The 24,941-nt window shown below is 34.9% G+C and overlaps 1 protein-coding gene across 1 annotated transcript in view; it reads right to left on the bottom strand.

The window, feature by feature from the left end:
* Window positions 1-24,941, bottom strand: part of LOC136031509 (uncharacterized) — a 305,780-nt gene that overhangs the window by 135,596 nt on the left and 145,243 nt on the right. Inside the window, exons 30-34 of the mRNA XM_065711175.1 lie at window positions 22,815-23,104; window positions 19,594-19,797; window positions 16,709-16,909; window positions 11,243-11,647; window positions 3,303-3,718 (exon numbers count right to left, since the gene is read on the bottom strand). Coding sequence (XP_065567247.1) covers window positions 3,303-3,718; window positions 11,243-11,647; window positions 16,709-16,909; window positions 19,594-19,797; window positions 22,815-23,104 — 1,516 coding nt within the window. The remainder of the gene's footprint in view (window positions 1-3,302; window positions 3,719-11,242; window positions 11,648-16,708; window positions 16,910-19,593; window positions 19,798-22,814; window positions 23,105-24,941) is intronic.

The following is a 24,941-nucleotide window of genomic DNA, read 5'->3' as shown; positions in this document are numbered from 1 at the left end:
TTGAGATAATTTAGATAATAAAATCAGTCAAATCGTTACACTTTTAGCAAAGGTCACTTTTAGCATATATCTGTTTTAAGTGATATTCCTCTACTTAAACAGTTTCTGAATGATTATTTTTGTGTGTTTTCTTTTTTGGCCAAGTACATAGTGGATAAAAATATAAAAAGCCCAGGAGTACTATTTTTTTTTCTTTAAACTAGTTCATAAATGTCTGTCTTGGCCAATGATATAAATTCTGGATTTTTGATCGCTGACGAAATATGACAGTCACTTTTAGCAAATATCTGTTTTAAGTGATATTCCTCTACTTAAACAATTTCTGAATGATTATTTTTGAAGGTTTTATTTCTTGGCCAAGTACATAGTGAATATAATTATAAAAAAGCCCATGAGGACTATTTTTTCCTTTAAACTAGTTCATAAATGTCTTTCTTGGCCAATGATAAAATTCTGGATATTTCGATCGCTGACGAAATATGACAGTCACTTTTAGCATATATCTGTTTCAAGTGATATTCCTCTATTTAAACAATTTCTGTACGATTATTTTTGCGTGTTTTCTTTCTTGGCCAAGTACATAGTGAATATAATTATATAAGCCCATTAGGACTATTTTTTCTTTAAATTAGTTCACAAATGTCTTTCTTGGCTAGTTAGAGACAGTGAACACTTCCCCTTTCCCTGGTTTGTAATCAATAATAGGCCTGTTCAACTGTTTGAGATGGCTGTTTGAGTGTTTGTTCATGGTGTATGGTTGTCTTCTCTGCGCTTTGACTCCCAGGCCTTAGGTATGTTCTCTTTTTCATCTTATATGTTATTTGGCTATTGTTGTCTTTTTTGGTTGTTGCTTACATTGTATTTTTTTGTATCCCCTTGTATATATGGCCATGCAGCATTTCGAGTGGGAATAAGAGTAGTGTATTTCCATTTCGTATTTATTGGTGAATAAATACTCTCTCTCTCCCTCTGAACAAAAACTTGAGAGAATTTAGATAATAAAATTAGTCAAATATTTACACGTTACTAGGTTTTATTAATAATGTTCTATCATATAATTCTCAGTGATATTTCATAACTCAATCATAATTCCCGTAAAATCATTTTTCAATCGAGAATTCAGCTATAATTTTCATATTTTATTTCAAAATTGAAAATATTTTTATACATAATGACAGACGAACAAATATAATTAATTCAACGGCTTATTGTTCATATAAAATAAAGACCACTCATAAAATTAAAATCTATGAATAAAATCTATACAATGAATTTTTAAATCCATTAATTGAAATGAAAGTCTTTAGTAGATAACTTCGAAGACCACACTGCCTTTCCATGACGAAAGTAAAACAGTTCAAAATAGGGATGAAACCTTTTAATTGACAGTGAATAGATACAAATTTTTTTAACTGGATATTTCGAACACATATACAGTGTTCATCATCAGCAGTAAAACTCGTTTTACTGCTGATGATGAACACTGAATATATGTTCGAAATATCCAGTTAAATTTTTTTATATCTGTTCACTGTCAATTAAAAGGTTTCATCCATATTTTGAAATGTTTTACGAAAGTCTTTAGAAAGGGAGAATCTAATTTAAGTCTTCGTGGGGTTTAAAGAAGGGTTATTAAATTTGGGCTGTTAAACACGCTAAATTTAAAGGTTAATCAAATTGAATTTAATGACTATAAAATACAGTGGTGAAAAATTTATTATTTTTCAATAAAAATTAATGTAATTAAAGGCTGCTTACGACGTAATTCTATATCTCCGGTTTTGATACCGAAATACCGTCTTGCTTCCCAGAACATTCCCCCAATTTTGGAGACAACTCAAGGAATTTAAAAAGACTTGAATCGGATCCATAGTATGCCTTCAATGGTACTTAAAATCAAAGGAAGTTGGAAGAGAGTAAATTCTAATTGAGAGAGTAAACTTTTTTTTTAATACAAATACTAGTACATGTCCAAATATCTCGCTTTCAAATATGGAACCCTTTATCAAGGGGGGGGGAGGAAAAAATCCGAGACTAAACTTTAGTTAAAATTTAACATTTGCGCCTAAAATCCACTCTCCGGGTTCTAGACACCATCATTGATTCATAAAAGCCTGATAGACACTGGGGTTAAAAAGTTACCGCTTAGCTAAAATTTATGATTTAAACAATTCTAAAAATCAGTCAAACTAGTACACAACGCATTGATAAGATTCGATCATGTTTCAATCAAGACCATTGTTCAATCGGGCATTCAAACATAAAGGTTGGATAACTGAGCCCCTATTGATGGCTGCCATAGTCTTTTTTTTTAATTTAGACAAGTTGAATGCCTTTTTAAACTATTTATAGTTGCGCAATTTAGTTATGATTGTTTCATATTTTTGGGCTTTCGATTTGCCCTTTTTTGTTTGTTTTATTCATACTTTTATGTGTATTTTGGATCTTCGAGCAATAAAGACACTAAATTAAACAGTAAAACGTACCATTGTTGTGTACAACCCGTTAACTTTTGTTAACTAGACAGGCAACTCTACAGCTGGTCTAGGACTTTTGATTTGCCCTTTTTGTTTGTTTTATTCATATTTTTTATGGCTTTCGATTTGCCCTTTTTTCTTTGTTTTATTCATATTTTTATGTGTATTTTTGATCTTAGAGCAATAAAAATACTAAATTATATAGTAACACGTACCATAGTTGGATAGAACCCATTTCCTTTTGTCAACTAGACGGGCAGCTGTTCCGTTGGTCTCGGACGGTTTACCAGCACTTCTGATATGAAGAACACACTTTTAAAAGAACTTCACCTCTGACTCTATATTTTTACATAGTTTTGTCTGTGTCACTATAGAGCTGTTTACTAAATTTCTCGTAAATCACTATTATTATTTTCACTTACTGAATTAATTACTCTTGTCTTTGTGGTTATTCCATATTTTGTATACTAAGTTGCAGTTTAAGATTTTTCATCAATTGTTATGCCAAAAATCATAGCATTATTAAAAAGGGTACTAGCATATAAGTAGCAGGGTACTAGTAGTATAACTAGTATATAGGGTACTGGTATAACTAGTAGAATACTAGTAATATGTACCTCTGGTTATTCTATTTCTTGCTTTATCTAGATACAAAAAATGTTCTACCACTTAAAAACTAAAAAAAAAAGACTCCAAGCTTCCCTGCTCTAGGTAAACTTTTACTAAATTTTTAACTTAGTTGTTTAGTGAAGAATTTCAAAAGCTATAAATCCCGTTTAAATATAATCAAATAAAATTAATGCTTTTTATCCATTAAAAACTTACCAATTTCCATCATGCGCGAAATCGTAATTTCGCATAACAATGATGCCCGAAATCGTACTATCGTTGACAAAAAAGCTACTAGTTATAGGCATCTCAGGTAATTTTATTCCTAGCTTTACAGAGACAGACCAAGGGTCATCTGCTTTAGCATCTTCCTCTCCTTCCTCAGCTGGTTGATCCGACTGAAACTCCCCCCAATCTCCATAATAATCTTCGTTAGAATCTGTTGAACCGCCAGTGCTTTTATATTCCAGGTTCCAGGGAACCTTTCTATACCCCTTAATTGACGATGTATACTGGCCAGTGACGGAAATCACATCCGAAACAGTGTATTCAGAGGACATCTTGTAAAAGTCCGTCTTCTTTGAAGATAGATCTTCAACACGTAGTTCCATATATGTTTGCTGGTCATCAAACTAGAACGAACAAAAAAGTACTACTAATATTGAAAAAAAAAAAACAATTAGGTAAATAAACATATCTCTAACGCAGTCGCATTTTGGACACCAGTGGAAATCTAGTTATACGAGTGACTAATCGTGGAAAAGTCTTAAGATTGGGGCTAAATTAGTTTTAAGGAGCAATTGGTAAAAAATGGTTTGGCCCCATTTCGACCAATTGTATGACTCATGTCAGTTAAGTCCGCAAAAAAATTTATCAAGTATTAAGATAGAAGACAGATTCCTTTATTTTCATCAATTTACAAAACAAAACAAATCAATTAATAGCAACTACTAGAAGGCCAAATGATTTGTGCATAGTGGCTTAATTAATTAACTAAGTCACATAATCAACAATACAATCAACAACACAAAGACAATGAAAGAAAGAAGAAGAAGATGAAGAAAAAACGGAAGTATGATATTCAGAAGGAGCCTGCTCTCACCCTGCATCTCGACTAAATATAAACTTTTTGATCTGTGATTTAAATGAAGAAACTGACTCAAACCACCTATACTGCCTGGGAGGCTATTCCAAAGGGTTACAATTATGTGAAGATAAACATTGGCTGACCTCTCAGGATTTCTTTTCTCATATAACAGCTTATCTGAATCCGTAGTATGGTAACAATGGTAATTAGAATGCAAAAAAAATACAACATCATTCAAACATTCGTATACAAGTCTTAGCAACTCGTGATCCCGTAACTGACAGACATTGAAAATTATAAAACGACAATAACAAGTAAATGTACCATTACGATTATTACAATTTCCCAAGAGACGAATTGCTTCAATCTGACTTTTCAGGATTCTCCAATAATTTATAACTTTCAAAAGGATGACATTCATTTTGTCACAAAAACTGTACATTTTTTATTAATCGTTTTATTTTCCTAAAACTCCTTGTTACGGTCTACTGACTGAGCTAGAGGCATATAATGGAATGATTGACAACAAAGATCAAGTGGAATCCTGGTATATTTCACAATAATGACCACGGTCACTAACGACGGTCGTACAAAGAAGATGATTGACTATATGATTATTTCTAAGCACTGGAGATCATGGAGATCATGGTGAAGAAATCAGCAGAGCTCAGAAACGCAGACCACATAAGCACAGAGATTGGTGCTTATGTGCGCCAATCTCCGGCTTCGTCTCCATGCACGACGATGGGAAAGAAAACCCGTCGCTACAAATATTGGGCAACTAAAGGAGCCAGCTACTCGCCAGAAGTACAGTATTGAGATATCGAATTGCTTCGAGCCCTTCAGCTCACTTAATAGCAGCGAAGATCTCTGGAAGCATTTTAAATCGCAGACCAGCGAAGCAGCACAACTAGTGCTTGGCAAGAGGAGTTACCCAAAGCAATCATGGCTAACTAATGAAACACTGCAAGTCATAGAGCAAAGACGGAAGGCAAGGCTTCTTGGGGACATGACCACATATCGAAGGCTCAATGGAGTGCGGAACAAACTCATTAACCGGGCTAGAACCTAGTTTGTTCTAGGAAAGCCGAAGAAACTGAACTAGCTGCAAAAATGAAAGACACGGGCAGCCTATTCAAGCATCTCCGAGACCTCACGGAAAATAAAACTCCCACCTTGGGTCCCGTCCTGTCCAGGGATGGGGCACTTCTTTCTGATGAATGTTCTTGTCTTGAGCGTTGGAAGGACCACTTTTGTTCGCCCCTCAACAATACTAGCCCGTCTCTGCCTCCTAATGATAGTCCCAGCCAACCTTGATCAGTCAGAGACCTGAAACAGATGCTCCTCCAGACGAGCCTTTCAGCCCCTCAGAAATCGGATATGCAGTAGAAAGGCTCAAGAATAATAAAGCTGCATGTATCTGCGGCTTAAGCTCAGAGCTGCTAAAATATGGAGGTCCTGCAATGCTCCTGTTCCTTCACACCCTGTTCTCTACAATCTGGCAAACAGAGATAATTCCCGAGGATTGGCGGAAGGGTGTCATCATCCGCTTATGGAAGAGGAAAGACTCAAGAAGCGACTGATCCAACTACCGGGGAATAACCCTACTGTCAGTCCCTGGCAAACTGTTTTCAATGGTTCTGCTGAGCGATTTCGGAATATCATTCGAAAAATGCGGCAACCAGAGCAAGCTGGTTTTATGTCAGACCGTTTAACCATCGAGCAGATTTTCACGATTCGACAAATAGTAGAAGACCAGAGAGTTCCGTCAGAAAGCATTTATTGCCTTCGTCGACTTCCATGCTGCATTTGACTCAGTCGATCGAGAAACTATTTGGCGGATTCTAGAGTTTACTGGCCAGCCCGATAAATATTGCAGACTTCTCAAGGCGCTGCACCATGGGACGGTAAGCTGTGTACATGTAAATGGTCGGTGCAGCCCGTTCTTTCAAATCAAGACAGGGGTGCGACAAGGATGTGCAGTGGCCCTAGAGCTCTTCAATGTCATCGTAGATTGCATTATGACAAAAACCACTTCACGTCTCAGCTTCGGGCTCAAATTCAGAGATCGTGCCATCACAGATGTTGATTTTGCCGATGACTTGGCAATTCTGGCAGACTCCATGGAGAAGCTGCTGTAAGCGCTCCGAATTCTACGAGAAGAGGCTGCCAAAGTAGGATTGCATATAAACTAGAACAGAACTAAAATCATGGCCATAGACCCGTCTTCTCCTACTGTTAGCTCTCCAGTTAGCTTGGACAGCACCACTGGCATCAAGGTTGTTCAAGACTTAACCAACCTGGGCTCTATAATCTCTTCAAATGGCTCACTTCTCCCCGAGCTGCAAGCGAGACTATCCAAAGCGTCTTCTGTCATGGGCAGACTGAATCGTCACCTCTGGCAAAAACCGAACATCCGTCGTACAAAGAAACTGCGGATCTTCAAAGCTCTAGTCGGCTCTGAGATGCTCTACGGAGCTGAGACATGGCAAGCATCAGCTGCAACCCTCAAGAAAATCGACGTATTTCATGCGAAGAGCCGGAGGAGGATCGAGGGCCTACGTTGTTCCGACTTTGTCAGCAATGAGAATCTTCTGCAGTTCACAAAGCAGTCTCGGTTTTCGACTCAAGCAGCGGAGCGAACCTTAATCAGGTTCAGGCACCTGCTTCGAATGCCACCACATCTACCCACAAAGACGATCTACGACTTCGACCCTATCAAAGCCGGTTGGAACTGACCTCGTGGCCGATCGAAGAAACGTTGGTCCGACAGCCTGTCCGAGTTCTTGACGATGGCAAACATCAGACAGGGCGAAGAGCAAATACTCGCCATGAACCGAAACGGAATGAAGAGGCAGACGTCACTCTCTACGCCGTGCAGGAGCGCTGCTCGTCCTGCTGCTTTATCCTGAAGAGCACCCTCTAGGTAAAAAGCGAGATGGAATATTATCATCTGTAATTAATTTTTTTTCCCTAATTTAATATCCGCTTCAGTTTTTCCGACTATGATAAAATCATTGAGGTAAGTGTTAGACCCAAAGTTTTACCATGTCCCTTTAACTTGATTGTTTTTGCTGCTTTTATTATTCTCTAAGTCAATGCATTGCAAACCACAGCAGCTCTCCCAGCAGCTGGGATGCAAACTTTGTTCTCTTCACATCCCCCTCTTTAGGGTAAAACTGCACTGTTTAGGGGAAAGCTATAGTTTTGTTTATTTATAAAAACCTCTTTCAGCTTTAATGGTGCCATTAAGTTTTCTTCTCGACCAGTTTTAAATGATGACCTTTTCAATTTTGAATCCTGGATTACAAATGAAAACTAGGTAGCTCTCATTGAGACATATGAAACCAATGAAAAAGTCTCAAATTTTCGAAACCAGATTAAAAACAAATACATGATCTTTGCCTCGCAGAAAAAGCAAAAACTTGTCCTAATAACAAAGCACACTTTACCATTCAATTAAAAAAATGCATTAGAATTAAGATGATTCGGCATAAGCAAGGTAAAATGTCTGAAGCCAGCTTAATGGGCAAGAATTTGAAAAAGGAAATCGAAAATCTGCGTCTTCGTATTACAAATATAAAGTCAAGGGTCTGTTTCTTACTAAACCAAAACAATTAACTAATAAAAAAACAATACAATAAAAAATATTTGAAGTATTTACAGGAAACCATAGCAATATTCACCTAGGGAATTTACATACAGCTAAATATCTGAACAAAATTCCTTCTTCCATAGTAGAGATCGTCCCTTCCCTCTTTCTACGCACTCTGTTACCTAACTTCTCTCAATTTCAAAGGCATTTTCACCCTTGGAGGTGGAGAAACAATTAATAACATAAAAAGTGCTGCAGGTATTCCAATAGAATTATTTAAAACCTTTGCCGACAATCTTTTAAAGCCTTTGTACTAAATATTCAATGAAATTAACCCTACTGATAAGTTCAAAAATTGTTGGAAATTAGGTTTCACTATTTCTGTGAAAAGAGAAAGATGACAAGCCAAATTTTGACGGTGTCTGGGCCATTACACACACTTCAGTTATTATATGAAAGTTTTTTAGCTGAGTGGTTGTGATAATCTCAATGTCGACCATAGGCGATTTGGAACCTTGCGCACTACATCCACTAACCGCTATCTTTTTTACCTTAAGGACACAATGTGCAATAAATTAAAAAACCCAACCCCTGGCTAAATTTTACTGCAATGGATTTACAAAAAAGCTATTGATTTAATTAACAACAATACATTGGCAAGAAGACTCTTAAATCAATTCCAAGTTAACCGATCTTAGTTAAAATACATCGCACATTTCCTTTGCAGTAGAACGCAAGTGGTTAAATTCCTAACTGTGTATTTTGATCCTTTCCTAAATTCACAATAATGTGCCCAAGGGGACCCTGTTAAGCCTGATTTGATCCCTTGCAAACTTGGTGTCAATTTTTTGGATAGACGGAAATTTAATGGCGATCTTTACTGTCTTAATGATGTGTGGCAAGAAGTTAAAAAGTAGCCCGATATGTAATCCTGGGACAGGATCCCAGGATTACATATCTGACATATGTCAGATATGTTGGTATTAGTGATATGATAGTCAATCCTTTAAAGTCTATAACAATAACGTTTTACAAGAAAGTCAATAGCAATAGCAATAACAATAACAATGAATAACGATTAATTTTTAGAATGTTAAATACAATTAATTTTTACAACTAATTACAATATTGTCATTAATCAATAACAACAAAGCCAATAACAATAACAATCAATAACACTTAATTTTTTGAGACCCCTCCTTCTTCCCGTCGCCCTATTTCCTCTGAAATTTCGGTTAGTATTATGAAATTACTGGATGTTAACCATCACCAATTTTAGATGGGATTTCCCTATTAATGACATTTTACAGTACCCAATTACCACATACCCCCTCTTAAACTCCTTTAAAAATAATTCAAATCTGGTATATCGCACTAGGAAATTTTCCTCTCATACGTACATCTCATTCTTTAGTACGCCTGTTATACTTGATATTCTGATATCTCCACCGATTTTTGGGATGAAATGGAGGCAGTCCATAAAAATATGCCTAAGGAATTATTTTTAATGAGCGTAAAGTTGTCTATATCTCTCTTGATTACAGAGCCAACGGACGAAAATTCTGTTGTGTTTTGCCAATAGTATCCTAATAACTTCTAAACAAATCCGCTTTTTTTTCTAGTGTTTTTACTTTCTTATACCCCACACCCCTCATTCTCCTTTAACAAAAATCAACATTTTCTCCCTAATCGGGTTTTTCATGAAAAGACAAAAAAGAAAAATATAGCCTTTATATAATTGATATGTTAAGTAAGTAAAATCTTCCACCTCTTTCCTTACCCCTGCTTTTCACCACTTATTATGTTAAATTTATTTTACTAATTTTCATTCTGTTTGTATTGTTTATTACTTTACTAAATTCTTTTGCATCATTGTCACTTTTATCACAAAAAATAGACTAATAAACGATCCCAAAGTCTTTCTCTTCTTTGTTGTTTTATAGTATTTCACAAATTTTCCCCTTCTTTGTGTTCTTATTAACTGCTTTAATTTCATATAAATTCTACTACTTTCACTTGTTTTTAATTTTTATTATATGTTAACTTGTGTATTTGTATTTTTTTTGCCTAATTTTATCATATTTCTTGTTTTGTTTTTTTTGCTGCCTTTGATTTTGAGTTTGACTCCGAAACGCGAATTTTGCCCATCAGGGTCTGTTATTCTCAGTTTTTTGGAGAAATGGCTCTTACCTTAACTTGTTTTCTGTAGATAAAAGTTGAAAATATGATTAGTTTAATAATTTCTATTATAGTTTAATAATTTGTATCTACTAATTATGGAAGCATACTTATATGAAGATTACCAAATACTGTTTATGCAGATTGCATTTTCATAAATGGGCTATCTATAAATGGTAAATGGACAAATACCCCCTATAAGGGTAAATGGGCAAATCGATATTGTCGCCACTGAGCCTGTCCGCATCATGTCATTTCGGTGACATATTTTTTTTTAGCTATATGACTACTTTGACTAGTATTTTTTTGCCTAATTTTATCACATTTGTTGTTTTGTTTTTTTTTGCTGCGTTTGATTTTGAGTTTGACACCGAAACGCGAATTTCGCCCATCAGGGTTTGTTATTCTCAGTTTTTTGGGGAAGTGGATTTATCTTAACTTGTTTTCTGTAGATAAAAGTTGAAAATACGAGTACTTTAATAATTTATATTATAGTTCAATAATTTGTATCTACTATTTAGGGAAGCATACTTATATAAAGATTACCAAATATTGTTTATGCAGATTGCATTTTCGCAAATGGGCTATCTATAAATGGTAAATGGGCAATTACCCTCTATATGGGTAAATGGGCAAACTGATATTGTCGCCACTGAGCCTGTTCGCATCATGTCATTTCGGTGACATATTTTTTTTAGCTGTATGACTACTTTGACTAAAATGTTTATTTTAAAATTTTGATCTGATGGTATGTGGGGCCACAGAGACACAAATGGCAGTTACGGATTTTTGATTTCTAGAGCAGTAGATACTGGAATTATAAATTCCAGCAGATACTGGAATTTATTGTAGTAGTAGTAGTAGAACAATTTTACTGAAAATAATCTTCTTTATACAATAGCACGAGCTTGCGAGGATGTGCTAAAATAAAAAAAATAAAAGTGTATGGAGCATGAAACCATTTACCGAAACCAACATAAAAATAAACAACGAAACACTACAATATAAGTATAAAAACCCAAAACAACACATAAAAAATACAGAAAAATAACCCACTGAAAATATAGTTCATCTGTTTCGAAAGCATACTTACCGAGCAACTCCATACGTAAATCAGATTTAAACTGGTTAAAATTACCATTATCCTTAATATCATTACTAAGTTTGTTTCAAAGCTCTATAGAAAATAGAAAAAGAAGGCATATAATAAATAATTATAATAAATAAAACATGGGAGACACATTGGTCTCAAATGAGTTCATTTTACTACACATAGTATAAAAAAGCGGTACTCACATCTACGTTGCTATCAAATTTTGCATTTGTAAATTTAGTTCGCCAAGAAATAGTGTCTTTAAGTACAGCTGCCGTTGTAGTATCGTGTTCTAATTCGACGACAACAAGGGGAATACCAACAAAATCAGACGCTATACTTGAATACGTTTTTAGATTAACCCCTTCTTCACCCACGCTATTCAGCAGGCTAGTTTCAGTCAAATTGAAGTCAAAGTGTGTGCTATAATTTGCCATGCTGATGTCTGTATGTTTTATATGAAAGTGAACTGAAGCTGTTCTATTAGACTGTTCAAACTCTCCATCTTCTTCTTTGGAGGTATATATTGAAAAGGCAGAATCAAAATATGGTAATAGTATATATCTTGAGTTGACAAATGATAGCTCGAATGACTTATCTTCTTTAACCTAAAATATAGTTTTGTGCTAAGAGGTTACTGCTATGAAAAGAGAATAATCCAAGGGAAAAATCATTTATCGATTTCTGAACAAACATTTTCCCTTGAATTAAAAAAAAATCGCACAATTGTTTATATTTTAAAAACACAGATTGTTTATGAAGAATAAAGAGAGAAAAATCACAATAAAATATACAGTTGACAAATTATAGTTCATATGACTGTTTCTCTTAACAAGAGCTAAGAGCTCATATGGCACTTGTGACGAGGCAAGAAGAGCTAAGAGCCAAGAGATCATATGGTATGAGCTCTTAACAAAATTCTATGAATCAATAGATTGATTTAAAAAAGAAAATAAGAGGCTTAATGCCGGTCAGGATTTAAAATAAGAGCTCTGAGTCACGATGTCCTTCTAAATATCGAAATCCATTGAGATCCGATCACCCAATCGTAAGTTATAAATACCTAATTTTTTCAAATTTTTCCTCTCCTTTTAGCCCCCCAGATGGTCGAATCTGGGAAAATGACTTTATCAAGTCAAATTGTGCAGCTCCCTGACACGCCTACCAATTTTCATCGTCCTAGCACGTCCAAAAGCACCAAACTCGCCAAATCACTGAACCCCTCCCCCCAACTCCCCAAAAGAGAGCAAATACAGAACGGTTCTGTCAATCACGTATCAAGGACATTTGCTTATTCTATCCACCAAGCTTCATCCCGATTCCTCCACTCCAAGTGTTTTCCAAGATTTCCCTCTCCAACTCCCCCCAATGTCAAAAGATCTGGTCGGGATTTGAAATAAGAGCTCTGAGACAGGAATTCCTTCTAAATATCAAATTTCATTAATATTCGATCACCTATTTGTAAGATAAAAATACCCCGATTTTCACGTTTTCCAAGAATTCCGGTTTCCCCCTCCAACTCCCCCCAATGTCACATGATCTGGTCGGAATTTAAAATTAGAGCTTTAAAGCACAAGATCCTTCTAAATATCAAATTTCATTAAGATCTGGTCACCCTTTTGTAAGTTACAAATACCTCAATTTTCAAAATTACCCCCCCCCCCAACTCCACCAAAGAGAGCAGATCCGGTCCGGTTATGTCAGTCACGTATCTTAGACAGGCTTCTATTCTTCCCATCCACTTTCATCCTGGTCTCACCACTTTAAGTATTTTCTGAGATTTCCGGTCCCCCCAACTGCCCCCCCCCCATTACGCTTGATCCGGTTGAGATTTAAAATAAGAGATCTGAGTTACGAGGTCCCTTAAATATGAAGTTTTATGAAGATCCGATCACTCCTTTGGAAGTTAAAAATACGTCATTTTTTCTGATTTTTCAGAATTAACCCCCCCCCCCCTAATAGAGCGGATCCATACCAATTATGTAAATCACATATCTAAGACTTCTGATTATTTTTCCCACCAAGTTTCATCCTGATCCCTCCAATCTAAGCGTTTTCCATGATTTTAGGTTCCCCCACCCGAACTCCCCCCAATGTCACCAGATCCGATCGGGATTTAAAATAAGAGCTTCAAAACACGATATCCTTCTAAATATCAAATTTCATTGAGATCCAATCACCCGTTCGTAAGTTAAAAATACCTCATTTTTTCTAATTTTTAAAATTAACCCCCCCCCCCAACTACCCCAAAGAGAACGGATCCGTTCCGGTTATGTCAATCATGTATCTAGGACTTGCGCCTATTTTTCCCACCAAGTTTCATCCCGATCCCTCCACTCTAAGTGTTTTCCAAGTTTTAGATTTCCCCCTCCCAACTCCCCCCCCAATGTAACCAGATCCGGCCGGGATTTAAAATAAGAGCTCTGAGACACAATATCGTTCTAAATATCAAATTTCATTGAGATCCGATCACCCGTTCGTAAGTTAAAAATACCTCATTATTTCTAATTTTTCAGCATTAACCCCCCCCCCCCCCTCCAACTACCCCAAAGAGAGCGAATCCGTTCCGGTTATGTCAATCATGTATCTAGGACTTGTGCGTATTTTTCCCACCAAGTTTCATCCCGATCCCTCCACTATAAGTGTTTTCCAAGTTTTAGGTTTCCCCCTCCCAAATCCTCCCCCCAATGTCACCAGATCCGGTCGGGATTTAAAGTAAGAGCTCTGAGACACGATATCCTTCTAAATGCCAAATTTCATTGAGATCCGATCACCCCTTCGTAAGTTAAAAATACCTCATTTTTCTAATTTTTCAGAATTAACCCCCCCCCCCAACTACCCCAAAGAGAGCGGATCCGTTCCGGTTATGTCAATCATGTATTTAGGACTTGTGCTTATTTTCCCCACCAAGTTTCATCCCGATCCCTCCACTCTAAGTGTTTTCCAAGATTTTAGGTTTCCCCCTCCCAGCTCCCCCCCAATGTCACCAGATCCGGTCGGTATTTAAAATAACAGCTTTGAGACATGATATCCTTCCAAACATCAAATTTCATTCAAGATCTGATCAACCGTTCGTAAGTTAAAAATACTTAAATTTTTCTATTTTTTCCGAATTAACAGGTCATCCACTCCCCCTCCCCCCAGATGGTCAAATCGGGAAAACGACTATTTCCAATTTAATCTGGTCCGGTCCCTGATACGCCTGCCAAATTTCATCGTCCTAGCTTACCTGGAAGTGCCTAAAGTAGCAAAACCGGGACCGACAGACCGACAGACGGACAGAATTTGCGATTGCTATATGTCACTTGGTTAATATCAAGTGCCATAAAAAAAAAGACCATCAAACTAAAAGTTGATTTTCACGAAGAGAATTTTCCAAGGAAAATGAAATCCAATTTGTTTTGACCATAAAATCTTTAAAGCTGGGAATTATAATGATGCTACAATGAAGCTGAGAACTTCTCCACTTACCTAGTAGATACAGACCACACATGGTGTATTTGGGGATGTTACAGCAACATTTTCCCACCATTTTATGATCGAAATAAGCACTAATAGTCCAAAAGAAGGCAATAAATTGAAAGTACATTTTTAAGAGGAGAATTATCCAAGGAAAATAAAAGCCTATTTGTTTTGACCGATTTTTTACCCCATGTATATAAAACCACATAGGACTAAAGCTGAGAGATGGAGAAGTTAAGAATGAATGTGGAAAAGAGTCCCTTAAAAAAGGTATCAAATATACCTTGAGTAGACCAATGATCGTGCCAACGGTTGGTTCTTTTCAATACTTTTTTTAATTTAATTTTAATTGAAAATTAAATTTTGACTAAAAAGTACCCAAACATTACAAAAAGAGAATTATCGATGGATAAAAATTACAATTTTTTTCTACCAATCATTTTGCCTTTTATCCACACAAAAATCCTGCAGGGTAAAAAAAAAACAGAAAAAGAGTGGCTTAAAAAAGATAAAAATAACAATATATCTCGGGGTGATAAACGATAGTTCACTAACTGGTTTCCTTCAACCTAAAGTTTAATTTCAAACTAATAAGTCATTATTCAAAAAAATAATAATTATCCTACAAAAATAAATAGCCCAAATATTTTCTCCCTTATGTACCTACATTAAAAATATCATAAATAGAAAACGAAAGCCTTAAAAACATATACTATATTATATATCTTGACTCGAAAAATGATAGTTTCTATGATAGTTTTTTTTCAGAGATAGATATAAATCTAAATTGAAAAATAATTGTTGCAAAAAGATAAGGCACGAAAACGACAAAACGTATAGGGATCGTATCAACGCACTTACTGACCAAGGACGTTTTTTTTTTCAAAGAAGCATGAAAAATGAATCTCAGTACTTTTCTGTTTTAGATCCAACATGAATTATAATATATAAAAATGCTAAAGCTTGCAGAAAATGTTTTAAACATGTAAATACATACAGTGTCAAACATTTAATTTTACTTCTAAGAAAAAAACCTTCAATTCCTTTTCCCAATATTAATAAAATCTAGTGTTGTGAGATTTATACTTTTTTAAAAGATAAAAATATATCAAAGATACAATTTTCCAAAAAATGAATGAAAGAAACTTCAATAGCAAAGGTAGGACAGTTGATGAGCTGAAAGTCTCTTTGATCAGAAGAAGACACGCTTGAAATGCTGTTCAAATAGATAAGGATGATAATTTGGAAGATACAAAAGTTCATTATTGCAGATTTTGACAAATTTAAACTTCATTTCCTGCCAATCCTCGTATTTAAGAAAATAAATAATATTTAAGAAAACTTTAGTTCACTCAAATATAAAAATATTTTATGGTCAATTCTCGTTAAATAAGTAAGCTACTCCTATTTGGAACCAAGGATAGAAATACTAATTATAAAATGATTTAACGTGTAGGCATTAAACAGTGTGCATTGAAGGAGGAGAGAACCAGTAAGATGGACTCAGGCTTCAAGAGTTTTGACTAAAAGAGGGTAACCATGGTACTTCTGTAGCATAAAAAGTACCATATTTACTGAAAAACGTACTATATTATTCATCTTGTTATTAAATAGATACAACTGATAATATAAGAAACTCTTATCTTATTTATGTTCTTGAAATATTTTTATTTTCAAAATGGTATGCTATTCTTCTGTAAATTAAAAAAGGAATAAAACTATTTGACGCAAAAGTTTAAAGCAGTGTGAAAGAAGGAATACTCACCAGTCTTTCGGTCTTAGACTGCTTAACCTTAAGTAGATAATATAAAAGAAGAGGTATAAAATAACAAGAAACACAAAATGAAATAAAATATTTTTTTAAATAGTTACAACTGAAAGAGAAAAACAAATTAGTGTATACGATTGCACCCTCGACAATTCTTTTCAACGAACAACAAATTTAAAGAATGACAAACAGTTGCAATTAAAAATGGATTAATTGCAAGCCTGGCTGTGAACTTTACCAGAACTCGAGAAGATTTGAAACATTTATGCAATCGAACAATATTTTCGAACAATATTTTCTGTTATGAAAAAGAAGAAAAGAATAAATAATAGAAAGTTACTAATACCTAAGGAAAAAACAAGAACTAAAAGTATAAGAACGAAAAAAAAACTTAAAAAAATATGTACAACTACAATCAAAGCTGAAAAAAGTAACTTACATCCTTCACGTCTAGTGTAAGCGTAGCAAATGTTCCTGCTTGTTCAGCAGTTAGTGTCAAGGCTTGTTCCGATTCTTTGTACTTCAAAAAGGTGATGAATTTTAGTATTTCTACAAATGGTAGTCCAAGCAAAAGCTCCCCCTTCACTATTTTTGCTCCATTTAAATCCTCATTTGCTTCTTTGAAAAAACCTAGGGTGTACTAAAAGAAAAAGAAACAAATAAACAGTTAACGAAAGAGCAAAGCTGACAAAGAAGTGAGTGTAGAAATCAGATTTATGACATTGAAGGCCTTTCTCTCCCTTTCCCCCCTTTATTTCTTTCTTTCTTTCTCTCTCTCTCTCTCTCTCTCTCTCTCTCTCTCTCTCTCTCTCTCTCTCTCTCTCTCTCTCTCTCTCTCTCTCTCTCTCTCTCTCTCTCTCTCTCTCTCTCTCTCTCTCTCTCTCTCTCTCTCTCTCCGCGCTGTTTGTGTTCAGGTATTCAAATACGATTTAAATTCCCTGCCTTGTTTTCACACACATAGCATCAGCTGATCAGACTTTATTTCTGTCGATGGTCGAGTTTCATATAATTCGACTTTGATAAAATATTTTTTATATGCAATATTTTCTTTTCTCCTCTTCTTACTAAATAACACACAACTTAAGTCAAGAGAAATATATTTTGGTTTTCTTAAAAAGTAAATAGGGATACTCTACCCTAACCATTCTCAACATTTTTAATAAAAAAAAATTATATTATTCAAAACATATTATTATTATTTTTTTGAATATAATTAAAAGTTGAATTACACGTTGTACCTTACAGTAAACTAAACCATTCTACTTAATCTGAAACATTGTACCTACCAAAATTCAAAAAAGTAAATCTGAAAAAACATAAAGAGACTCAAGAACATTGCGCGTTAAAACACCCTTATGAGAAGATAGATTAGAGTATTACAAAAAAAAAAAAAATCAATAGCTAACAGCTCAAATGGCACTTGTGAAGAGGCCGGAAGAGCCAAGAGCCCAGAGCTGATATGGTATGAGCTCTAGCAAAATTCTAAGAATTAATAGATTAATTTAAAAGGAAAATCAGAGGCTTAATGCCGGTCGGGATTTAAAATAAGAGCTCTGAGTCACGATGTCATTCTAAATATCAAAATTCATTAAGATCCGATCACCCACTCGTAAGTTATAAATACCTAATTTTTCCTCTCCCTTCAGCCCCCCAGATGGTCGAATCGGGGAGAACGATTTTATCAAGTCAATTTGTGCAGCTCCCTGACACGCCAACCAATTTTCATCGTCCTAGCACGTTCAGAAGCACCAAACTCGCCAAAGCACTGAACCCCACCCCCCAGCTCCCCCAAAGAGAGCGAATCCAGTACGATACTTCAATCAGGTATTTACAACATTTGCTTATTCTACGCACCAAGTTTCATCCCGATTCCTCCACTCTAAGCGTTTTCCAAGATTTCCGATTTCCTCCAACTCCTCCCAATGTCAACAGTTCTGGTCGGGATTTGAAATAAGAGCTCTGAGACATGAGTTCCTTTTAAATATCAAATTTCATTATGATCCGGTCACCCGTTCTTAAGTTAAAAATACCTCAATTTTCCTAAACACTCCCAGCTTCTCCAAAGAGAACGGATCCGTTCCAATTATGTCCATCACGTATCTAGAACATGTGCTTATTCTTCCCATCAAGTTTCGTCCCGATCTCTCAACTCTAAGCGTCTTCCAAGATTTCTATTTCCCCCTCCAGCCCTCATGTCCCCGGATCCCATTCCAGTCGAAAATGGAGCATCTGAGACATAAGATCCTTCTTTATACCAAGTTTCATTTAGGTCCGATCACCTATTCGTAAGATAAAGATACACTTATTTTCACGTTTTCCAAGAATTCCAGTTTACTCCCTCCAACTCGCCCTGCCTACCTTAACCGCAGCAGTGTTATTCTCGTATATACCAATTACTTTGATGTATTTGCTTCGTATGCCATGCAAGGATAAGATCTTTGCTAAAGCTCTCCCATCATCTGAATAAAAGGCTTGCTTATAGTCAGGGGCATCATTTCTTTTAAGGGGGGCAAGAGGTGACAGTTGCCCCCACTCATTTGGATAAAAAATTATTATATAACCCATACCCCTGGACTATTCAATGTGGACTCCTCTTTCCCCCAATACAAATGCTAAAGATTCATCCCTGATCATAGTCTATAAAATTGAGGACTAAAGGTTCTTGATGACCCTAAAACCGTATTGTTTTTCTCATAAAACTATGTCTACCGCATCTCGAAGTCTAAAAAATCATATCAATTAATTTGCTACCTAAAGAATCCAAGCTAATGCCTCTGTAATTACCACACTCACTCTCATCACATTTCTTATAAAGCGATTTAATTAGGTTTTTTTTTTTAAACCGCTAGTTACTTTCCCAGTTTCAAAAATCATATCCATAATACTTAGTAACTTATTTATATCGCCCACGTTTATCACCTTTCTTATAGAGTGGTTTAATTAGGGTTTTTCTAAAATCGCCAAGTACTTCCCCTTTTTCAAAAATCATTTTCATCATCCTCAGTAACTTATTTCTAACCTCAGAACCACCATAATTAAGAAACTCATTTACGACACTATCAGCACGTGGGACAACCTTTTAGTACTGTTACTAATTCTTTTTATTTTACCGATTTAGTTTTTTTCTGATTAATTCTTCCTTTTTCTTCTGTGTTTAAAATCTCAAAAAAGCTTTTCATCTTTGGCTAATACTATGAACCCTAATAGTGACCAGGTCTTGGGTTTACCACTGGTCAATACAATTTATAATCAATAAAAGATTAAAATTTTGAAGCTGTCTCTTAATGAAGCCCGAAGAAAAATATTTACACAAACAGAGCTTACTTCATCGGCATTATATGTCCCAACAAGTGTTCCATTCATTATTGATAAGGTTTTGTCAGCAGAAAACTGAACCAAAAAGCCTCCATTTTGGTAATCCTCCCATGGAGAACGAACTAGAAATCCAACATCAAAGTTCCTCAAGGAGGCGAAGAAATAACGAGCTTCAAACCGGAATCCTTTCCCTGTTCCAAGTAGAGCAGCTGCCTAGAAAATCAAATAGAAATCTTAATTTGAATTTTCCCTATTCGATTTTTTCCTATTTCAATTTCTTTTTAATTCTTCGAATATCACACGTTCTCCAAGTTTGCTCTTCCATGGAGAATGAACTAGAAATCCATCATTGCAACTCCTCAAGGAGACAAAAAAATAGCGTGTTCATATCTGAATCTTTTCCCTGTTCCAAGTAAAGCAGCTGCCAAAACAAATATATAATAAAAGTCTCTTCATTTAAATGATGGAAAATCTAAAACGAAAATACCCTTGTTGAGATCTGTATTTAGAGGAGTCTTCTATAGCCCCCTAAGAGCAACACATTCAAACTTGACAGAACTCAGTAAAATTGCAAGCAGGAAAATTTCTAAGGTCAATCTAGCATACAGACGAAGCAGAAATAAAATTCTTGGGAGGAGCTAAAATTTTCAAATTCTAGATAAAAAAAAAAGAAAAAAAAACCTAAAATAGTCAGAATCCGAAGGACTCTGAACAATAAGGTCTTCATGGTTGATCTGGCCAAGGGACAAAGCAGAACATCATTTTTTAGAGGATCAGCTCAAAATCAGTGTCACCAAAGGTCAAAAGAAATTTTTCATAAAATAAGTTTTGCTGTGTTGTGTGTTATTGTTTTATGTTTTTTTGGTGTGTGTTGTGTCATATATGTTGGTTATGATATTACTGTGTTTTTATTTTTTGTCTTTCACTAAATCGCAGGGTCATTTTCAATTTTCATTTGTGGTTATAAATAAATAAAAATTCTACCATAGTCTATGTTCTATCCATGAAATCTTTGAAGCTGAGAGCTATAATGATTACTGGCACAGACGTGCCCCCCTCCCCCCTTACCTCGTAGACAAAGATCGCATACGGCGTATCTAAACACTACTAGTGCAGAAAAATATAACAATGCATCCTCTATTAAGGAATATTTCCTAAGAAAGCCCATGAAATTGACGAGAAATTGATGTTATTTTTTTAACGTGGTTTAAAAATCACGTTAAAATTTCCGTGATTCCCGGGGCTAAAATTTTCGTTTAGACCGTCCTTTAAGTAAGGATGGATAGGAAACTTGTCTTAATCCTGTGCATTTTATCACTTCTTGTTTCCATTAAACGCTTGGATTCAGCTGTAACTCAACAAATAAAGATCTGCTTATGAATAATTTACTTCTATTTTTACCACAGATTTAATTGATTGCAAGGCCTTAGACGTACATACTTTCGCACAAGAAAGGGGTTGGAGCAAATTCTTTCCCAAAACCTGCAAAATACAGGCCTAATAAAACATTTGTTGTGCTTTTGAGCCCTGCTCTCAATGAAAAATCCTAGTTACTTAACGTTTTAAGAAGATGTTTTGAAGACTATCATAATTCACCTCTCAGTGTTGTATCTTATCACTAGATAAATAGACGGCTTGTTGTCTTTATATTTATATTGTTTTATGGTGTTTATGTTTGCGTGTATTGTTTTATGTTGTTATTCATTCTTGTTCTGCTCCATTGACGTATGGCTTGTTGCTACAAGATCAGTATCCATTGGAATACTATTATGGACAAGTCCCTACCATGCTACCTACTAAAAGAAATGTATCTACTAGAGAACAATTCTTTTCGTCAATATTATATAGTTACAATAATGCCTGCGTTAATCTTTTGAAAAAAAAAGAGATCATAATTCAGTTCTTAGTGCACTATCTTCTGTCGCAAAATGAATACGAGTACAAAGCTTATTTTATTTATTTTTTCATCTTTTCTTATAATCTGTATATAGGTTGATATTCTTTCCTACTTAAACGTAAAGCTTCTTGCGATTCATTGAGTATTTTATTTAAATCAAATTCAATTTATTCCATAAGATCTTACAGCAACTCCACCAATTCCATCAGAATTTCCTCCCTTTACATTAGATGCCATTGAAGCACGATTCTCTATAAGCCTACAAAGTTTAGCCTACTAGTTCAGTGTACTAAAAGTGATATAGTAACGGGCTGAGTTTACAGTTTCAGAAAGGCTAACTTACCCTCACCAAATTGGAATACTTTAAAGATGGAATATCAACTTGAAATTATACTCAGTTCTGCCAAATTTCTCATAATCATTTTTTTTTTCTATTTCTGCTTAAAGCTCTCGCCGTGATAACTTTGTTGTTTAATTTCTTGCTAAATAGTATGTGAAACGAATAAGAGAAGACACTCATTTTTGTGTCTGAAAAGAGAAAGAGAGAGAGAGAGAAAAAAAAAACAAAAAAAAAACGTATCTAACGCTAGCCAGCAAAATCTTCAAGTTTATATGAAAATTTAAATAAAAAATATTAATTGTAATTTTTTTCATTCTTCCTTTACGTTTGTTGACATCGGGTCAAAGATAAAAAGATCCATTTTTGCCAAAAGGGAATAATACACATATTAGCGAAAATACTTTTGTAACTATACATGTTCCGTACACCAAAATAACCCCAGTTGCTTGCAATCAATAAAAATAAAGATATAACAAACAGATCCAATTACTTTTAGAAAATTAAAATCAGGCTTCCTTTAAAAACTTCTAGTTCTTCTGTATGACGCTGCACTGTTAGTACTCAATATATTTTAAATTAAATCGTTAAAGATTCCTCTCTAATAACATTCCCTTATTCTTTAATTCTTCCATGTTCGGATAGTTGCTAGAAAGTGTTTTACCTTAACTAGCCTATATTCAGCATACTAACCTAGCTCTTGAAAAAAAATACTCAAAAAAGGAAAAAAATACCTATTTTCACAAAAATTCCGCTTCATTCCAGATAGACTTGAGACCGTTTCAAAATTTCAAAAATTCCAATTTCAGTATAAGTTAGTTTTGCATCCGTCTAGCACAAAACTAGGCGCAGGTAGTTTTACACCCTATTAAACTTATTTCAAAACAATAATGACATCCTCCTTATTGTTTTGTCATAAAATTTGCTAATTTTGAAAAAAAAGAAAACACTGATACAGATTTGACGTGCATTTTGAAGAGAAAAAAAAATCTTTACCTTGAGCACAAGCTTCTCATTCAGGTTCCATTCTCCAAGAATCTCTAACTTATCTCCCTCTATAAATGGTGCAGCTATTGAAGCAACTGCTGAATACCCTCCGTCTAGTAGCCTGTCTACCCGACTAATTACTACGACAGTTGAACCAGGGATATCAAGTTGAACTTGAATAGCAGGCAAGAGCAATGATGGTCTTAAAGACACAGAAACGCTTACTGGCTGTGGCCCAATTAATGTTGATAAGACTGACATGTCTGCGCCATAAGAAGCAGTATCATCCCCAATTCCAGCTTATATTGGTAAGAAACAAGAAATTAAAACTAGAACAACAATTAGAAAAGAAGAAAAATGAAGAAAAGACAAAGAAACGCAATAGTCTCTAGCTTGTCAACTTCTAAAAAAGGTGTAGCAATTGAAGCAACAGCTAAGTCAACTCCAATAAGTAATATGGTCAATCGATCAATTATTATTGCAGTTGAGTCAGAGATGTCAAGTTGAACTTGAACAAAAGGCAATAATAACTATACTCTTAAGATCTAAAAAGGTGCATTCATTTTGGCCCTATTAATTTTGATAAGACTGATATCGCTGCATCATTTGAAGTATCATCCCCAATTGCAGGTGATATTAGTAAGAAATAAGTATTGAAAACATCATCTGAGTTGTGACCTAGGACTAGGTCCAGTTTTGGCCTTCTTCACATGGGACTGAAAACATGGAACTCTTAACCATTACCGATTCGAGAGTGATAAGATTCATGTTTTTTAAGGTTCAGGTTCAATTTTTTTCCTGAAATTTTTTAAGGTTAAGTTTTTTTAATGTTTTAAAGAACTCGTTGCGACATTATAGTGTATGGTTGTTTCTGTTTTTTTTTTTGTTTTTTTTTTATTTTATTTTTTTTTCATTTGAGAAGAACTAGTGTCAGGTTGTTATTGTTTCTCCTGTTTTATTTTGTAAAGATGTAAACTTTTAAATTATTGAAAATGTAGTCTGCATGATGATTTTTTTCGTTTCTTTGTAACAGGTACTGCGCTTAAGTATACCATAAGGTATTTGCGTTTTCGTTAATTGACAATGTTTATATCTTATTGTAAATAAAATGTTACCCCACTCTAAAAACTAAAAATCCTATCCAAGGTTATGTAAATTGGAGAGAAAATAAACTAACATAAGAAACACAAAGGACATGAAAATATGCTCATTCATTGTGTTGTAGTAGTTTTATAAATGTTTATTAATTCAACAGGATCTAGAACAAAAACTCTCATACCCATAATTTTGAGAAGTCAGGAATGAATCAAGCAAATTAAGGGAGGGGTCTTTTAGCAATCAAAGTATTAAAATTAAGTATTTAAAGTAATATTTCAAAATCAGTGAGGGGAAGCAGGAAGGTCAAAGCTTCCTCCAGGCACCACCTTTACAAAAAATGTTTCGCCACTCAAAAAACAAAACAAATGCGTGGTAATAGAATCACATGGTAATAAAAAAAGACTCAAAACACAAATGACAGAAAAAACATCCATGATTATTCAATTTAATTATTTTACAAACCTTTTATTGTTGTTAAATTGAGGCTTACTTGGAGAAGATACGGCATTCAAGTTAACCGATGAATTTCAAAAGTAATATACATATGATCCAACTATCAGAATTGAAAGGTATAAAAAAAGAATGACATGAAAATGGTAAGCAACTGGGTTATATCATCCTTGGATAATCTTCGAGTACATAAATACATTATGAACGTCTATTTATACATTTTCTATTTCTGATTACTTATAGGAAGTATGTTTATGATTTTACTAGAATTGCTCATAATTATTTTTGTTATAGGACAAGAAGCAGAGAATTTAAAACGCACGGGAAACGTATACGTGAAACGTAGCCCACGCATGTTCCACAGTATTTCTAGCCATCCACTATCTACAAAACTACATTATATCTACGTTAGTCAACACTATCGACAATGTTGGTAAAGCTAGGGTCTTCTATACAAACAGTGCCGTTATCCAGTGGATGTATTGTAGCATTGAGTAACGTCACCAAAGAGTTGTCTATACAGACTACCGGAGAAGATTTCTTAGAGAACGTCGATGTCACCTAACGTCAAATAGCGGTGCTGTCAGT

Source organism: Artemia franciscana, chromosome 9 (assembly GCF_032884065.1).
Source record: "Artemia franciscana chromosome 9, ASM3288406v1, whole genome shotgun sequence".
In the NCBI taxonomy this organism is placed as follows: Eukaryota; Metazoa; Arthropoda; class Branchiopoda; order Anostraca; family Artemiidae; genus Artemia; species Artemia franciscana.
Note: the sequence above shows the minus strand (reverse complement) of the source record. Positions and strands in the feature narration are given on the sequence as shown.